Source organism: Tribolium castaneum, chromosome 8 (assembly GCF_031307605.1).
Source record: "Tribolium castaneum strain GA2 chromosome 8, icTriCast1.1, whole genome shotgun sequence".
Lineage (NCBI taxonomy): Eukaryota > Metazoa > Arthropoda > Insecta > Coleoptera > Tenebrionidae > Tribolium > Tribolium castaneum.
The window spans coordinates 8,255,022-8,271,489 of NC_087401.1; the positions used below are offsets into that span (position 1 = coordinate 8,255,022).

The following is a 16,468-nucleotide window of genomic DNA, read 5'->3' on the forward strand; positions in this document are numbered from 1 at the left end:
TCTGAAAACTAACAGTGGGTTTGAAAGACATTTTATTACGACGCCTATGAGCAATTTTTTTTCAATAGTAAATACAGGCTGATTTTTTAGGGCCTACACCAGAAATTTTTTAATTTCTAATATAGCTAGAGCTTTAAGATTTTGTATACAATCTATCTATAAATCGATCATTCTGAGTTCATCTAAATTATTTTCAAAATGTCTGAGTTTCCGAGTAATTGGCGCGAACCTTAAAATATTAAATAATAACCACCTATTTTTATTGTATTTTTGAATTTGCCTTCTTAAACTGAGTAAAATATACCCTAGTTGTTAGTACTGATCTGTCATAGTTTTTGACGTATGTCAATTTTTTATACAAATTTTCATTTGTAGGGGTTCATTTAAAATATCACAGCTTGTGAGCACTTTACAATAAGTGAATAATTCTTTTTTCATTTGATAGCCAAAAGTTTGAAGGGTCTTCTCAAATTTTTAGGATTGTCAACTGTCAAATTGCAAGGCTACTATGATTTTTTCAATGATGGTGAAAAAATGATTATACAACTGTTCTTTTAAATAAAATAATCCTGTTTTTTTAATGTCAATCAAAAGAACATCAATTTTTATGCAGACTTTTATTAACATCTTCTATATCTATGTCTTACAGTTTATGAAATAATTGAAAAAAACTGAATTTTAGCACATTATTTTCATGTTTAATCAAGTAAACTTTCGAAAAATACAACAAAATTGTGCTATTAATTAAAAGAAATGTTCGATTTGTTTATAATTTTCATTCAAGAAGTTCAAAATTCGATGGCAGACTGACTGAGATACTTTACTTAATGCATAATAAAGTTATAATAAACTATAATTAAATATTATTGTTTTAGTGCTTACTCGATACTGAATCCCAGCTAAAAACTAATATTGAAGTTTGACAATTGTTGACCATTTTGCAAGGTCTACTTGATTACCTATGTAAATTACAAAGTAAAATCTGTTTTTTTGTGATTTTTTTGAAAAATTGTAAGAGGTAGGTATAGGATAAAAGTTATCATAAATATCGATGTTCTTTCGATTGCCGTTAAGAAAATAGGGTCGTTCCATTTGAAAAATGTATTGAAATCCATTTTGAAAAAATCACAGTAGCCATGACAATTTTGAAAATTCTAGAAGACTCTTCAAACCTTCGGTTATGGAATGCAAAAAAAAATATTTACTTATCGCATAGCGTTCAAGCGCTGTGATATCTTAGATAAACCTTTGCAAATGAAAATTTTAACAAAAAAATTAACATAATCTGAAACCATGACAGATAAGTACCAACAACTTGGGTAAATTTTACTCAGCTTGAGTAGATGAATTCAAATATGCAATAAAAATGTGGTTACTATTTAAAATTTCAAACTTGGCGCCAATTTTTTGTAGTTCCGGAAGCTCAGCCATTTGAAAACAAATTTAGTTGAACTCAGAATGCTCGATTTGGATCATATACAAAATTTTAAAGCTCTTGCTATATTAGAGGTTGAAAAGTTTCTAATGCAGGTCCTAAAAGAATCACCTGTGTATGTTTTTAATGCCAAAAGTCATTTTTGACAATGTCAGTTCGCCACTAGATTTGGATCAAGCTTCTATTTATTTTATGTAGTGTATTAAGGAATGGTTTAGCAAAAATTTAAAGGTAGGTAGAGAATGGCAAGACAAATCGATTAAGCAAAATGTTATATGTAAATAAAAAATGCATAGATTTCCCAAAAAATCGTCCTGAAATTAAAGTGCCAAATTTTGAGAAACGCTGAACTAGAATTATAAAAATTACTGTAAATTTTAATATTATTGACAGAACTGCAGAGGTAATTTAACTTCTTGGCCTACTGTGTTATTCTTCTATTTCAATTTGTGTTTTGTTATCAAATTTTACGAAACAAATATAATTTTTTTTGCGAAAACGAATAATATTTATTTCTAAAAAATTACATCTCGTTTACAACTTGCATTTCTAGAGTTTGTGTAACCTTGCGTTTCACAATGGGATTGACTTCATTTTCGTCACTTTCATTGACCACTTCTTCACACTCTTCGAATTCATCATTTTCTTCTTCTTCTTCTTCTGCTTCAACTTGCTTCATCAAATTCCCCTTCTTACCACTTGTTTTAGCTAAAAACTCCCCAATACTGTCACAGAACTCCGCCATATCTTTCCTCAAACTAGCTATCGACTGTGCCAACAATCCACACTCGTTCATCGTATCTTCAACAAAATTTGGATTAGATGGAGCTTTGGAATTATCTTCACTCTTGTCTTGTATCTCTTCTTCATCTTTCTTCATTTCTTGAATGAGTTCGTACAACTCGTCTTCTTCATCCACTTCGATTCTTCTTCTACGAATCGGGAGCAAAATTTTTGTGTTTTCTTCTTTGATCTTCAAATTCCAGTCGAGTATCTCCCTGTACTCTTGCCCAGGATTGGCTCTATCCAACTCCTCGACGTAAGGCGGTACAGGAATATCTTCCTTAGTGAGAAATCTCTCAACAGTTTTAAGTTTTGCGTGGCTTCCGTTTCGGTCCAAAAGATGCTCAAAGTCGGTGCTGCTTGAGATGTCTAGCGCTTCATAATAACGTAATTCTTCTTCAGAATCTTCATTTACTTCTTCTGGTTTCGCCTCTTGATTCGTTTCTTTAGCCACTTCGACTAGGTTTCTTCTTGTCTCATTCTTGTCATTGTCCATCTCGGTTGCCATTTTACGAAGAGTTTCAATTAATTTACGCCCCAAATTATTTACTTCTTCGGTTGTCGTTTCCTCGTTCTTCCCAATATCACCGATATTTTCGGGTGCTTCTTCATTTTTTACCAAGTTTTCTTCGTTCGATTCAGTTGTCATGTCTTCGCCAAAACTGACATTGTCACTCATTTTTTCAGAGCAGTCTTCTGTTTCATGTTTTTCCACACTTTCTGACCTTTCTTCAAACTCATTGTTAGTTTCGGACGCTGTTCCATAAGTTTCTTCATCGTTCTTTGCATTTCCTGCTTCCTCCAATTCTTCTTCTCTGGTATCACTTCCATTTTCATCTTTTTCCTCAACAATTTTTGGATTACCATCATCTTTCTCCCTTTCTTCTTGAATAGTATCAAGCCCTTCACTCTTATTATCGTCTTCCTGAGCTTCACTTTCTTCAAACTCTTCAGCGCGCATCATATTCTTCAAACACTCTCCCATATCTTCCCTTCCGACTTCTTCCGTCAGTCTTTCTTGCAGTTTCTCCACGTCCAAGTCATGATTTTCCACTTTCGCCTTATCTTCTTCTTCTATTTCTTCAACTAGCTTCCTTTTCTTCGCAACTTTTGCATCAAAATCAAAGATTCGTTCTCGGTATTCGGAATAATCATCTTCCGTTTCTCTTTCCTCCATAAAATTATTGCCTTGTTCTTCTTCACTATCGCTACTTTCTTCATCACCTTTATCTTCACTCTCGGAGTCTGCAACAGACGTACCCATGCCACTATCCCCATGTGAATTTTGCGCCATTTCGGCTCTTCTTCGATCCCTCATTGCTATCAAGGCTAAAAAAATAAAAAATATATTGAAAAGATGCAATAAAAAGTAAAAAATAATGTTTTTCAATCAAAGGAGAATATTTTTGCTTAAAAATTAGGATTTTAAAATTTACAAAAGCTTTGGGAACAGTGTTTAATTTAAGAAAGTAATTCTGTAATGCCGTTGTTATGACTTACGAAAATATTCTCCTATGATACAAAAATATATTTTTTTCTTAGTGCATCTTTTAAATAAAAGCTTTTTTCTAAAAAACATTTTTTTAATTTTTTTATTTATTGATTTTTAGTCTTTGCTTATTCTAAACGTCTATCTCTCTGAGATTTAGTTTCGCCGTATTATTCTAACACCATTATTTTGCTGATTTGTGCAAATTTGTTTAATGGTATGTGATAAAAAACAGCGTTTAGCATTGAAAGCACATCCTAATCTCTGTTCTGTGTCTATCTCTATCATCCAAGATAAATAAATTAAAAAATTAGCAACATTTGTTTGTAACGAAACGTAATAAAAATGCTTAGGTATTAATATATTTCCCAATGACCAACATACCGTTAATGTTGGTATAAGTTACGGTATGTACACATCGAAAACCCCTTTGTAAACATAACCTAAAACTTCAAAACCCCATTTAGGGTGTATTTAACCACATAGGACTGCATTGTCACGCAGATTACGTAAGTATGCAAAATTTCAATTCATTGGGCCAACGGGAACCCTTTCAAATTTGGCTCCGAAAATATGAAACAGACAGACAGACAACAAAGCAGGTTAAAAATAAAAGTAATTTCCAAAATTTTACACTAGAGTTACCATCGACACTTTCAGTTATTTTGCGATGTTCTCTTTCGATCCAACGCTGTCTTTCCGCATTTTCCTCAGTCACACCGCCACGGCCCCAAGCTTCGGCGCATGCGCGGTCTCGGGGAAACACCGGTCGGTCGTCCAAATATTGCAGATTTTTCTATTAAATCAAAGTGTTTGAACGTTCCAACGAAAATTAGACTTACACAAGCCAAAATCATGGTTTTGCGGTACGCTGGTATTTTCCTAACTGCGGGGTTTCCCATCAAATTTAAAACGCGCAGTTCGGGCATTTTGCCCATTATTTCAACAATCAGAGGGTCATCGAGATGGTTGTTCGACAAGTCGAGGACTGACAATTCGAGGAGCTGGACCAAATGTTCAATATCCCCGATTGTTTCCAAATAATTGTGCGACAAATTCAAGCTATGTAGTGTTTTGATCGTGTCCAAATTCTCGATTTTCTTCACCTGGTTGTGCGACAAGTTTAAATTGTCGAGGATGGCGCAGTGCTCCAAGTTTTCGATTTTTTGGATCAGGTTGTAGTGGAGGAACAAGCTGCGCAGTTCTTTTTGGTTCTCCAAACCACTGATTCTGCGAATTCCGTTGTTCTCCAACCAGAGGCATTTCAGGCCGGTGTACTCCTCCAAATTCTCAATGTACGAGAAGCCCTTAAAGTGCAAATAAAGGACTTCGTTCAAATGCGGGGTGCGGTACAGTTTCAGCTCCTTGCAGTGGTTGAGGAGGTACTCCTTCGTCATCCTGAAACATCGAATACCGACCTGGACTCAAATTTGCGACTTACTTGGGGCTTTTGAACACGTCTTTCAGCCCATATTCGCATTCTTCCTGATTTTGGCTCACCATCGACATTTTTGCAAATTATTGATCAAACAATTTGGTTTTCGCGCCTGGTAACACCAATCAAAATGGCGGATTTCGACCAATCGCGGCGTCCTGTCATTTTCAAAAATTAAGGGCGAATTTAAACTGTCACAAGTGTGTTGATAGCCCCGTTTTGTGTTGCTTGCGACAGGTGGGGCCCCCTTAAGTGTCACAATGCCGTGCGAAATGATAACCCTGCAGCTGGGCCAGTGTGGCAACCAAAGTAAGTGCAGTGTCAGTCGATTGTGTTTGTTTTTTGAGGTTAGGTTTCAGTCGGATTTGAATTCTGGAAGCGCCTCTGTGCCGAGCACGGGATCAGCCCCGAAGGCATCCTCGAGGACTTCGCCACCGAGGGCATCGACCGCAAAGACGTGTTCTTCTACCAGGCGGACGATGAGCATTATATCCCCCGGGCGGTACTCCTTGACTTGGAGCCGAGAGTGATTAACACGATCCTCAATTCGCCCTATTCCAAGCTATACAACCAGGAGAACGTGTTTTTGTCCAAAAATGGGGGCGGTGCGGGCAACAACTGGGCCTCGGGTTTTTCACAAGGGGAGAAATTAAACGAAGAAATTTTCGATATAATTGACCGGGAGGCCGATGGGAGCGACAGTTTGGAGGGGTTTGTCTTGTGCCATTCGATCGCTGGGGGGACCGGCTCGGGGATGGGGTCCAACATTTTGGAGAAGCTGTCCGATCGATTCCCAAAAAAGCTAGTTCAGACGTATAGTGTTTTCCCAAATTTGGACGAAATCAGGTAAAGTCGGTTTCATTTTTTATTTGATTGGTCTACGGAGGGCTATAACTTAGGAGACGAAACGAGGTACAAAATCGCACCCAAAAAGATAGTACGGCAGAGCACAAATGAGGGCGCTTTGATTTAAATTAATTTAATTTAAATCCAACCGAATCACTACATTCCATTTCACTTCATAGTAAAATTTTGCAACAGCGCATTCGAATGAGGAAGTTTCCATTTTATTGAAATTAATAATAGTTTTCATCATGGCCTCCTTGATGTATGGAGACAACTTCGTTGTTCAGGCCTGGCGCATCGTTAAGTTCGGCTGATTCTCCACTGGCGCTGCATTTAGCGGACTGACGTTTATTTGACAAATACCATTTTTGAGGTTAAAGACTAATAAATTTGAAAGATGTAAGTGTGCATTCGTGAAATACGTTGAAAATGTGAGGATAATTCTAAAGTTATGCCCTGAACGAACGTTTGGATAGTGTAACTTTTGCAGGAAATCATTTTACGATCATTAGGATTTTTTATTTTCAGCTTCAGAAGATATACAAATTATTTCAAGGTGAATTGATTGTTCATCGTTTATAAGTATTTTAAGCATAACCTACGGCACTAGTACGCAGACACAGATGCAGAGAAAACGATGTTTCAAAGAACCTTCCATTTATTATGCATACTCTATGGTTTTACCAATGGTTAAGATTGAATGCGTTACAAATCTGTGATTTTTAAGACATGGCTTAAGTTTTCTGAAAGGTATTTGCAACCTTTTAATCAGCAGATATTTACAATACATTGTTTAGGCAAATGAAACTATTTTGCACACACGTATTTTCAAAACCTGCTATTGTTAATTTAGTTTTAGTAAAATGTGCAAAGAAAGTCGTTTTTTTCAAATGAAATGGTTTAAAAAAGCTCGATCCAGCGTTCTTCTGCTGCGTTACTCTCTGCTGGAGTGTCTCTGAACCGTCCGTTCCAAAGTCCCTGTCTGGACCTCTGCTCACTCTCAAGCACCGCTCGTGGATCACCAAACTCCCGAAAAAAATCTACTACTTTATAAATTTTTTTGAGTTTTTGTATTTAGAAATTATCAATTACATTGTGGGCTCTTTTTCACCTTCTCTTCTGCTGATTGTACTTGTTAAATTCAATTTTTTTTTCGGATTTAACCTTACAAATGCTATTTGTCAGATAAACGTCAGTGCGCTAAATAGGGCGCCATCTACGGTTTCGAAAAAACCGTTGAAGCTTATCGATGCGCCAGGCCTGAACAACGAAGTTGTCTCCATACATCAAGGAGGCCATGGTTTTCATAATTAACACTAATGGTACTTTTCATTTTTCATTTTCCATTTATCTATTGCACTCTTTGATCCTTTATGAATGTTTAATGAATTATTAGCCTTAATTAAAATAAATAAAATGTAGAAATCCCACGCTATAAAACCTTTTAATATAGAAGAAAACGAGAACATTATTACTTAAAAAAAAAAAACAAGAAAATCGTAATTGCATATCTTTGTAAACACTATTAACATTAACAAATAAATAAATTGTATTTCTGTTTATACAAGTGTCGATAGTTTTATAGGAAGTCGTTTGTAGAACACTTTTTTTTTACATATTTTTCGCACAAATCATTTTGCAAGCATCGCCTGTATTAGTATGACACTAAAAATCATAAAAATTTCTATTACTTAATATTTTTACTTTTTTAAAATAAAATTACATTTTATTAATAAAAATATTTCTTAATAATTAATATTGATTCCTTATAAGAAATTGTAGTAAAATTCTGAAAAAATTCGAAGGCAAATAAGAGGGAAATAAAGTATCTAATAGCAAACGCTGATTTTTTGTGTGATTATTAAAATGGATTATTATCCGTTATTACTTATTAGTGACTTATAAAGTATCTACTTAAACAAATTACTTCAATCATCACAAACAACACTTTCTTTCAATATTTATTGCATAAAATTATCCAGAGATCTCAACACAATGCTGAAAGGAGCAGTAGTGTGTAAATTACTGTAAATCACCCTTACCGTGTAAACAGTTTACAACAGTAGATGCCGTGTGACGTCATCAGGCTCAAAGCGGGACCGCTATCAAACCAGCAGACAAAAAAAACATATTTTTGTTATTTTTAAAGCTATCGAATTATTTTTTTTGCATTAATTTCTTGATTTGAGTATTAAATAACTTGTTGAATAATTGGAAACTCCCTCATTATTTGGAGTGAAAAAATGAGACTTTCTGTATGAGAAAAAAATTTCGATGTTAAACTAAATCTCAACAACAAATTTTGAGTCAAGAAAATCCACCAGAAACTCCCAATTTGTGCTCCATTTCACAACAAAAAATTCAAATGCACTATTGCAAAATTCTACTATGTAATGAAATGGGACATAATTACTTGGAAAAAATGCAAAAATGTTGAGCTTTGACTGAGAAAAACTGACGACTAAAATTTTCATGAGAAAAGAATTATTTAAAATTTGGACTTCGTCCCGTATTTTTCAAAACACTGCGATTACGATTAAAGATAGAAGAAAAATGTTAAAAATAATAATAATAATAACTCGTCTTTATTTGAACTGGAAAAATAACCCCTTAACAACTAAGAAGTGAATAAATACACAGAAAAATAAATAGATAAATGAATAAATAAACATATGAAATTTCCAAAAATATTCTACCGCCTACTACGATTTTCTAAAAATGACAAATTACAAATGGCAAAACTCGATTTTTTCAAATGCATTTCTTTATACAGGCTGTTCCGTCGAAACCCCACATTAGAAGTATTGGGAGTTCTAATAATGATGGTCATCTGAAAATTTGTGTACAACCATAATCTTTTAGGTCCCACTTAATGAAAATATTTTCAAGATGGCAGCACTTCCGGTTATGCCGGAAGTCGCTATCAACTTCCTTATTTTAAATGGAAAGCTATATTTTTTAATGCGTTTTTGAATTACTAAAGTTATTTTAACGTAGTTTTCATAAGCTTTCCCTATACCTAACTTCAGCCGTTTACGAAATGTTTAGGGTTTTTATTTTTATTTTTTTGAATTCGCACTCTTCAGTTCAAAAATTGATAACTCTGCCATTTTAAGAAATTTTAAAATATTTTTCAGCTTATTTGAAAGAAATGAAACCTAGATTTTTCTTTTTCAAATTTCCAAATTTTTAAAGTTAAGTTTGCAGAACTTTAAGCACCCATAACTCATTTTTTTCGTTTGAAATACCAAAAGTTTTATTTTACTAAATAGTCGAGAATTTAATTCTGCAGCGATCTGTATTAACATTCCATATACTTATGTTTAATAGTTTTCAAGTTACAATAACTTTTTTTTTGGATTGGGAAATTTATTACCCATACGACTTTTCTCATAGGTTGTCATGGAAGCGAGAGAAAAAATGTGAGAAATTAAAGTTTTTTAAACCAACATTTAATGAATTTATTTTGAATAGAGTTTATCGTTTAAATTTAATCAGAAATATTTTTATGACAATTTTTATGAAATTTTCTGAAATGACAAAAACCGATATAACTTGAAAATTATCACACATAGGTATAGGGAAAATTAATACAGATCGATGTAGAACAAAATTCCCCTCTATCTAGTAAGAAAAAATGGGTCATCTCATTAAAAAAAATAAGTTATGGGTACTTGAAATTCTACAAACTTAACCTTAAAATTTTTGGGTTTATGAACTTCATTTTCAGTTTTGAACACACTGAAGAACAAGATATAGGCCTTCTTTTTTAATTCTCCAAATATGATTTCGAAATTTCTAAAATTAAGCGAGTTACCGTTTTTTTAAGTGACAGGTGTAAATCCAAATAATTTCAAAAAATCCTAAATTTCTCAAAAACGGTTAAACTTAGTTATAGGGAAAGCCGATAAAAACTCCCTTAAAATAACTCACCTAATCCAAAAACGCAGTGAAAAACATAGCTTTCCATTTAAAATAAGAAAGTTAATAGTGACTTCTGGTATAACCAGAAGTGCCATCTTGAAAATATTTTCATTGAGCAGAACTCAACGAATTATGACTGAGTACCAACTTTCAGATAAATACAGGGTGTCTCAGCTAAGACTTTCGAGCCTGATATCTCAGATATTTCTCAACGGATTTGTATGAAATTTAAAATGCAGATATTTTAGAAGGAAAAGATTAAAATCCAATTCATGCAACAACTCAAGTTTAAAAAATGTAATTTTTACATGCCTTTTTAAAATGTTAAGCCTTCTAAGACTTATATTAAAAAAATTATCGTCAGTGAAAAATGCTGTCAGAGAAAACTCGTTCGTGGAAGACGTCTGTTTCGCGAGAAAAATGAGAAACAAACTGTTAAACGTGTGTACAGATGCAAAAGCGTAGATCTCTATGAGACAAATGAGCACTACCATTGAATTTTGGTCAATCCTACTCGCAGAAACGTAACTGTTACGGAAGGGACATTTCACAATTATCTCTAACCCATACAAAGTTAAAAAACAATATTTTTGACTTACTTTTGGGACTGGATGCTTTAATTCTTTCAAAAAGGACTAAAAGACTGAACAACAACTGAAAAATCTAGACACTTGAACATTCAGGACTTTGGAAATATTTCGTACACTGTTGATTGGATTCTCTTCAAAAGCTTGAAATACAGCCCCAACTATTGCTTCGTTTCCAGTGACTTATTTTGTCCTCACTCGATTTGGTTCAGGTACGTTTTCTGTGTCTTCAAATTATTGACGATTCTTTGAACTTTAAATTTCATAAATAACATTTCACAAAAAGTCCAACGACACTTTCCATAGGCGATAATTGATTCCTTTTTCAACAACACAGAAATTTCAGCCACTGTTGTTGGTTTTTAAAGTAATTTCACCAAATTAAAACAATTTTACTTTTCTGACAGCGCACACACTTTTCACAGTTTTCTTCAGTGGTACACAAAAAGCCGCATAGAAATGCTTCATTATTGTTTCAAAAGATGACTGCCCAAATTGCTATCAAAATTTGGATTAAGTTTTTAACAACAAAATTTAATTCTTTTCTTGGATCAGCCAGCCGATTTGGTTAATTTTTTGTGTGGCCATTTATTTTTCGGGGTTTAGTGATCCAACGGTAATTTGGCTTAATTTTAAATAAAAGAAATGTGTTTTAAAATTTCATTTTTTAACTTAAGGTCATTTTTTGCCCCTAATTGAAAGACCACCTCCTAAAATATGTGCATTTTAAATTTCATAACAATCGGTTGACAAATAACTGACAACCCGAAAGTCTTAGCTGAGACAGCCTGTATATTTATTAGAACTGTCAATACTTCTATTGTGGGGTTTAGACGGAACACTTTCTACACTGAAAAAAAATTATGTGTCTACGTTAGAAAGTTTGAATTTGATTGTTTGTGATTTTAGTTGAGATGGACTGGAGTCGGTTTTTTCCCCTGTCCCTTTCAGATACAACCATTGCTTTAAAAATTTAGACGATAATGGAACAACTGCGCTCTCTGGCGAAATTAATGGAGCAATCGAAGACGGGAAAGTTTTTTTTGTACGTCGTTTCGTATCCTAACCTTTAGATATCCGTGGTTTGGCTCAAAAATATGTTTTTTTGAAGTAGTGACGTGGTCGTACAACCCTACAACTCACTCCTGACCCTGAAACGCCTGACCGAATCAGCCGATTCTGTTGTTGTTCTGGATAACACAGCCCTTAATCGCATTGCTGCTGACCGTCTCCGTATCCAAAACCCCACGTTCACCCAAATCAACAGTCTCGTCAGCACCATCATGTCAGTCTCGACCACAACGTTGCGCTACCCCTCGTACATGAACAATGATTTCATGGGGTTGCTAGCCCCCTTAATACCAACCCCTCGCCTACATTATCTCATGACAGGGTACACACCCCTGTCAACAGACACTGACGAGGTTAACGTTCGCAAAACTACAGTTTTGGACGTTATGAGACGTCTCCTTCAACCCAAAAATATGATGGTTTCGACGTCGCAAGACCGCAATTCGCAGCATTGTTTCATCTCGATTTTGAATATTATTCAAGGGGAGGTGGACCCGACACAAGTTCATAAGTCTTTACAGAGGATAAGGGAGCGCAAATTGGCTCAGTTTATACCATGGGGGCCTGCAAGTATTCAAGTGGCGCTGTCGAAGAAGTCGCCCTATATTCAGACAGCGCACAGGGTGTCGGGACTCATGCTGGCCAACCACACCAACATCAGTTCGGTAAGAACTTATTTTGTAACTTTATCGTTATTTTATCGAGATCGTTATTTAACGATAATCGCTATGTGAGAATATCGATCAGATAACGATTTTTGAGAAAAGGTGATTTTGTAACTGTGATCGATATTTTTCCATAACGATCTAAAAAATAACGACACAGTCAAAAATTTTTAAAATGGGTAGAACATTTTTAAATAATTTCTCTAGTAATTTATTTTTTACAAAAATGACAAACTCGCCAATGTAGCGTCAAAATGCTCAATTCGTTAAAGAAACGCGACGGAAAAACCACGAGAGCACAGTTTGGTATTTATCTTCTTTTATTATTGGACCAACATGATTACCTCGCACAAACAAATGCGACCCAAATAATTATGTCAAAAGTTAAATATTTCTGGTGGTCCTACCCGAACAAATTTCACAGATTGGAAATGTTTGGTGCAAAAGAAAGGTTGAGTAGCACATTTAATATAATATGAATCAAACAAGAGGTGGCGAAGCTGGGACTGGGATACTCAGTCTAGGCTTATTAAGCTATACAGGCTGCTCAAAAACTGGCGCACCAACTCACTGGTACGTTATTGAGAAGCAAGTGCAGATTACAGGAAAAATGTTGAAAAAATTTCTAGTCATATTTTAAAAAATCTGAAGCTACAAACTTATTGTGTTAACTTTCTTAGTTTTCATTATTTTTTAATGTTTTTATGCTTCACGAAACTAGGTAATCGTTCCCTAACAAAACGATGAATAATTATTTTTAAATTTTCTATCAGACTTTAGCAATTTCTTTAATTTAAAAAATTAAAATTCATCAAAAAAATCACAATATGTAGATGTAGATAAAGGAACTCTAGAACTCATTAGTCTCATTGCTTACGTCACAGTGCAAATTTTTCGGAAATAAAATTAACTGGACGCCCTCTGGTGATGACTTTTGAACTATGTCGAAAACAGTAACGAAATTTTCGTAATTCCACATTTAATTGACATCTAATAAATTGTTTTAACAATTTTGCGTGTGTTGGAGAGAATCACTTTAAAAGTACGTGGTGGTAAATACTAGCTCTGACTTTGGTTCTGCGGTTTTTCATGGTATAAAGTGTTTGTTGTTGGGATTTGAAAGTAGATAAAAAGTGAAAAAGATTTAAATTTTCATTACAAAGTGTTATCAAACAGTTGTCTAATTAAATACTATAAGTAATGGATCACAGCGAACACAAAGTTGGGCTCAAAAAACCACTAAATTAGTGAAGTTTGTGAATTTTAGGTTAGAATTTTATACTGAAAAAATCATGAAATGCTGCGGTAAATCTACAAAACTACAATAAAGATTAACAACTGCTGATACATTTAAACGTAAATTATGCCAAAAGGTAGGCTTTTCAATGTCTTTGTAATAATTTTCCAATAAAGAAAGTGAACCAAACAGTCATTCGTTATTCGTGTTTTCCTCGTCATCTCTCATTTGTCAACATAAGTTTCTTGCATCAAAGATGCAATAATCATTCCGCATAGGCAATGTAATAATTGTGAAGCCCCAAAATTCGTACAACGCTCAAAATATCCGAATAAACATTTTCCCGCTATTTATGGTTACTGTTTTCGACCTAGCTCAGTGGCGCCCCCAACGGTAACTTTACTTCCGAATTGCGATCATGACTGTTAGACAACGTTGCCACATATCATTTATCTAAAATCCGTTATTTATCAATAACTTTAATACAAAGAATTTTTTTACTATTTTTATCTTTATATGTCACCAGTTCTCTACCACACACTATTGAGTTGGTGCATCAGTTTTTGAGCACGCTGTATACGTCGAAAAAGTTGTCAATCCAAAATTTTAAATTTGTAAATAAAACAAATAAAACACAAATTAAATTAATCTGAAAAAGAAGCAAAAATATTGAACATAAAACATGCCTCTTTTATTTCCTGATTATATTATATCTCATCAGCATCACTGATACACTCATATGCAAACTCAGCAAACTAATATTCTGTATAAAATTTATATCAGGTGTTTATCATTAAAAAAAATCGCCCTGACATTTTTACGGATGTCGTGGAATAATTTTTATCATTGTATTGTTGGTTGCCTACTAAACCAACTCACCAGAACTCATAACGTAAGATTGATAAATAATGTTCAAAGGCGATGTGTTATGTGTGTTGAACAACAAGAAAGACATTTTCGACAGTTAATTTTTTAAATAAATATTTTTATGAAAATCTGTTATCTTTTTAATTGTCAAAAAGTAAGGTTGAGAACGAATTATTAATTAAATTAAATGAACACTTGTTAAATGACCGTCCATCAGCGCCCTCTTCAAAACAGGTTTGAGGCCTGAAACTCAACAACGCGACAGGCCGTACAAAAGACGTAAAAGCACAGATTAAGGCACCTCATCTGTGGTAAAAGTCTGTTATCAATCAAGGAGGCCCTGAGTTATATTCAATCAAACAAAAAAACAATGGCGACTATTTAATGGTAACTATGTTTTTGTACCAAATGTGATAATGTGAAAATGAAAATGCATGGAGTTGACGTTATTCTCTTCTGTGTGGAAAAATGAATGGAATGTGTTACAAAATTAAAAATGGTCTTTTATAAGGTCTCATCTTTATCGATGCTATGAAAAAGATGAAATTGGTTTTGATTTGTAATTAATTTCTAATTTTGTCACAGAAAAGGAGTTTACGATTAACAAACAAATATTGTAATAAACGCGTTTGTGAATAGGCGATTAATAAACGAAATTGATTAAAGCACGAACGAGCGACAGCGAGTGAGTGCCTTTAATAGTTTAATTAACAAACTAGTTTATTAAATAACTATTAATGGCATTTTTGATGAAATTTTGAGCGCGGAATTTAAATATAAAATTGTCTTGTAAAAAACCCAATTTCCAGTCAAATTTTTTATTTATTTTTTTTCAGTTGTTTGAGCGGGCTTTGGCCCAGTACGACAAGCTGCGGAAACGCGAAGCGTTTCTGGACCAATTCCGGAAGGAAGAAATGTTCAAAGACAATCTGAATGAGTTGGATTCTAGTCGCGAGGTGGTCCAGGATTTGGTCGACGAGTACATAGCGGCCACTAAGGAGGATTACTGCACTTGGGGCCAAACATAAGCCATAATAAAGCTCTCTTCTTTTGTAAATGAATGTTGTAATTAAGTTTAAGTTATAATTAGATTTTTGCAAACAAGAGTTGTTTGTTTAAAGATAAGCTAACATGACTCATTCAAAATTGTCAGTGTCACATCAACATGGGTTCCACAGTCAGTATTATTTTACGAATTCGGAATCTGAGCAATAGTGACATTAGCTCGTTGTGTGTTTACGATTTTGACAGTTTCGATTTCGGAACGCTTTTAAGACCTGATAAGGTTTTTAATGGAAAGTCTGTTCCGGTCAAAGGTTGTCTCGAACGCACTATTGAACTGTCAACAATTTCCTCCAAATGCCCTTTCACCACTCGGATTCAATACCAAAACGGTCTGGAAGACGTCTTCAGGTTGAATTACAAACACATTTTTGATGATTCGGACCCCAATTTCAACTATTTAAACAAATCACACGATATCACGTGTAATAAAACGGGCCCCCGTGTCGTAGAACTAATAATTCGAAACACGGAAGAACAAATCGAGGACCAAAAGGCCGAAAAGCTCATTTCAGACGGTTGCAAGTTAATGAAATGTGGGAAATACACAGAGGCGTCCGTTAAGTTCCTTGAAGCGTCCCAGAAAGCCAATCAGGAGACGACAATTCTATCGCTACGTAAAAGCACCGAGAAGTTGAAAACAGTGAAGGCAAACAATGATGACGATAAGCGCGCTAAAACCCTGAATAATGAAGGTTTGCAACTTTTGAAAACGTCACACTTTGACCAGGCTTTGCGCAAGTTCGGGGAAGCACTCAAACTGGTCAAAACCCCAGAAACGGCCACTTTAATTGAAGACAATTTCCGCATCGCCAGAGAGGCGAAAGTCAATCAAGACGCCAAGAAGCTCAACCAGGAGGGTTTACAATTACAAGAACAGAACCAAAACGAGACAGCTGTGCTCAAGTTTGATGAAGCATTAAGACTTGCCCTCGACGTAACTCTCCTCAATTCAATCAAATCAAACAAGGCTGAGGCACTCAAACTCGAAGGCGAAAAAACGCTACAAGAAGCCTGGCGTTTGGACAATTCCCCCGAAGCTGTTTACAAATTCGCCAAAGCTAAAT

At 34.6% G+C, this 16,468-nt stretch overlaps 2 protein-coding genes and 1 long non-coding RNA gene across 4 annotated transcripts; 2 read left to right on the forward strand and 1 right to left on the reverse strand.

Moving 5' to 3' along the window:
* Window positions 1-1,933: 1,933 nt before the first annotated feature.
* Window positions 1,934-5,283, reverse strand: dtr (defective transmitter release). The gene is made up of 4 exons (XM_008196753.3): window positions 5,149-5,283; window positions 4,550-5,105; window positions 4,353-4,503; window positions 1,934-3,547 (listed from the first exon to the last, which is right to left on the reverse strand). The coding sequence occupies exons 1-4, from the start codon at window positions 5,214-5,216 to the stop codon at window positions 1,959-1,961; spliced, it is 2,364 nt and encodes a 787-aa protein (XP_008194975.1). The 5' UTR covers window positions 5,217-5,283; the 3' UTR covers window positions 1,934-1,958.
* On the forward strand, window positions 5,275-15,443 carry LOC100142364 (tubulin gamma-1 chain). Of its 2 annotated transcripts, none has more exons than XM_001811152.4 (4): window positions 5,275-5,451; window positions 5,502-5,988; window positions 11,614-12,235; window positions 15,176-15,443. In XM_001811152.4, exons 1-4 carry the CDS (start codon window positions 5,403-5,405, stop codon window positions 15,365-15,367), a joined length of 1,350 nt encoding a protein of 449 aa, XP_001811204.1. In that variant the 5' UTR covers window positions 5,275-5,402; the 3' UTR covers window positions 15,368-15,443. The 2 variants fall into 2 exon arrangements, with proteins under 2 accessions (XP_001811204.1, XP_008195032.1); XM_008196810.3 differs by having other exon boundaries at window positions 5,277-5,451; window positions 11,611-12,235.
* Window positions 6,007-7,098, forward strand: LOC107398118 (uncharacterized). The gene is made up of 2 exons (XR_001575064.2): window positions 6,007-6,738; window positions 6,842-7,098. It is a non-coding gene; the product is annotated as an uncharacterized LOC107398118 (long non-coding RNA).
* Window positions 15,444-16,468: the final 1,025 nt, after the last annotated feature.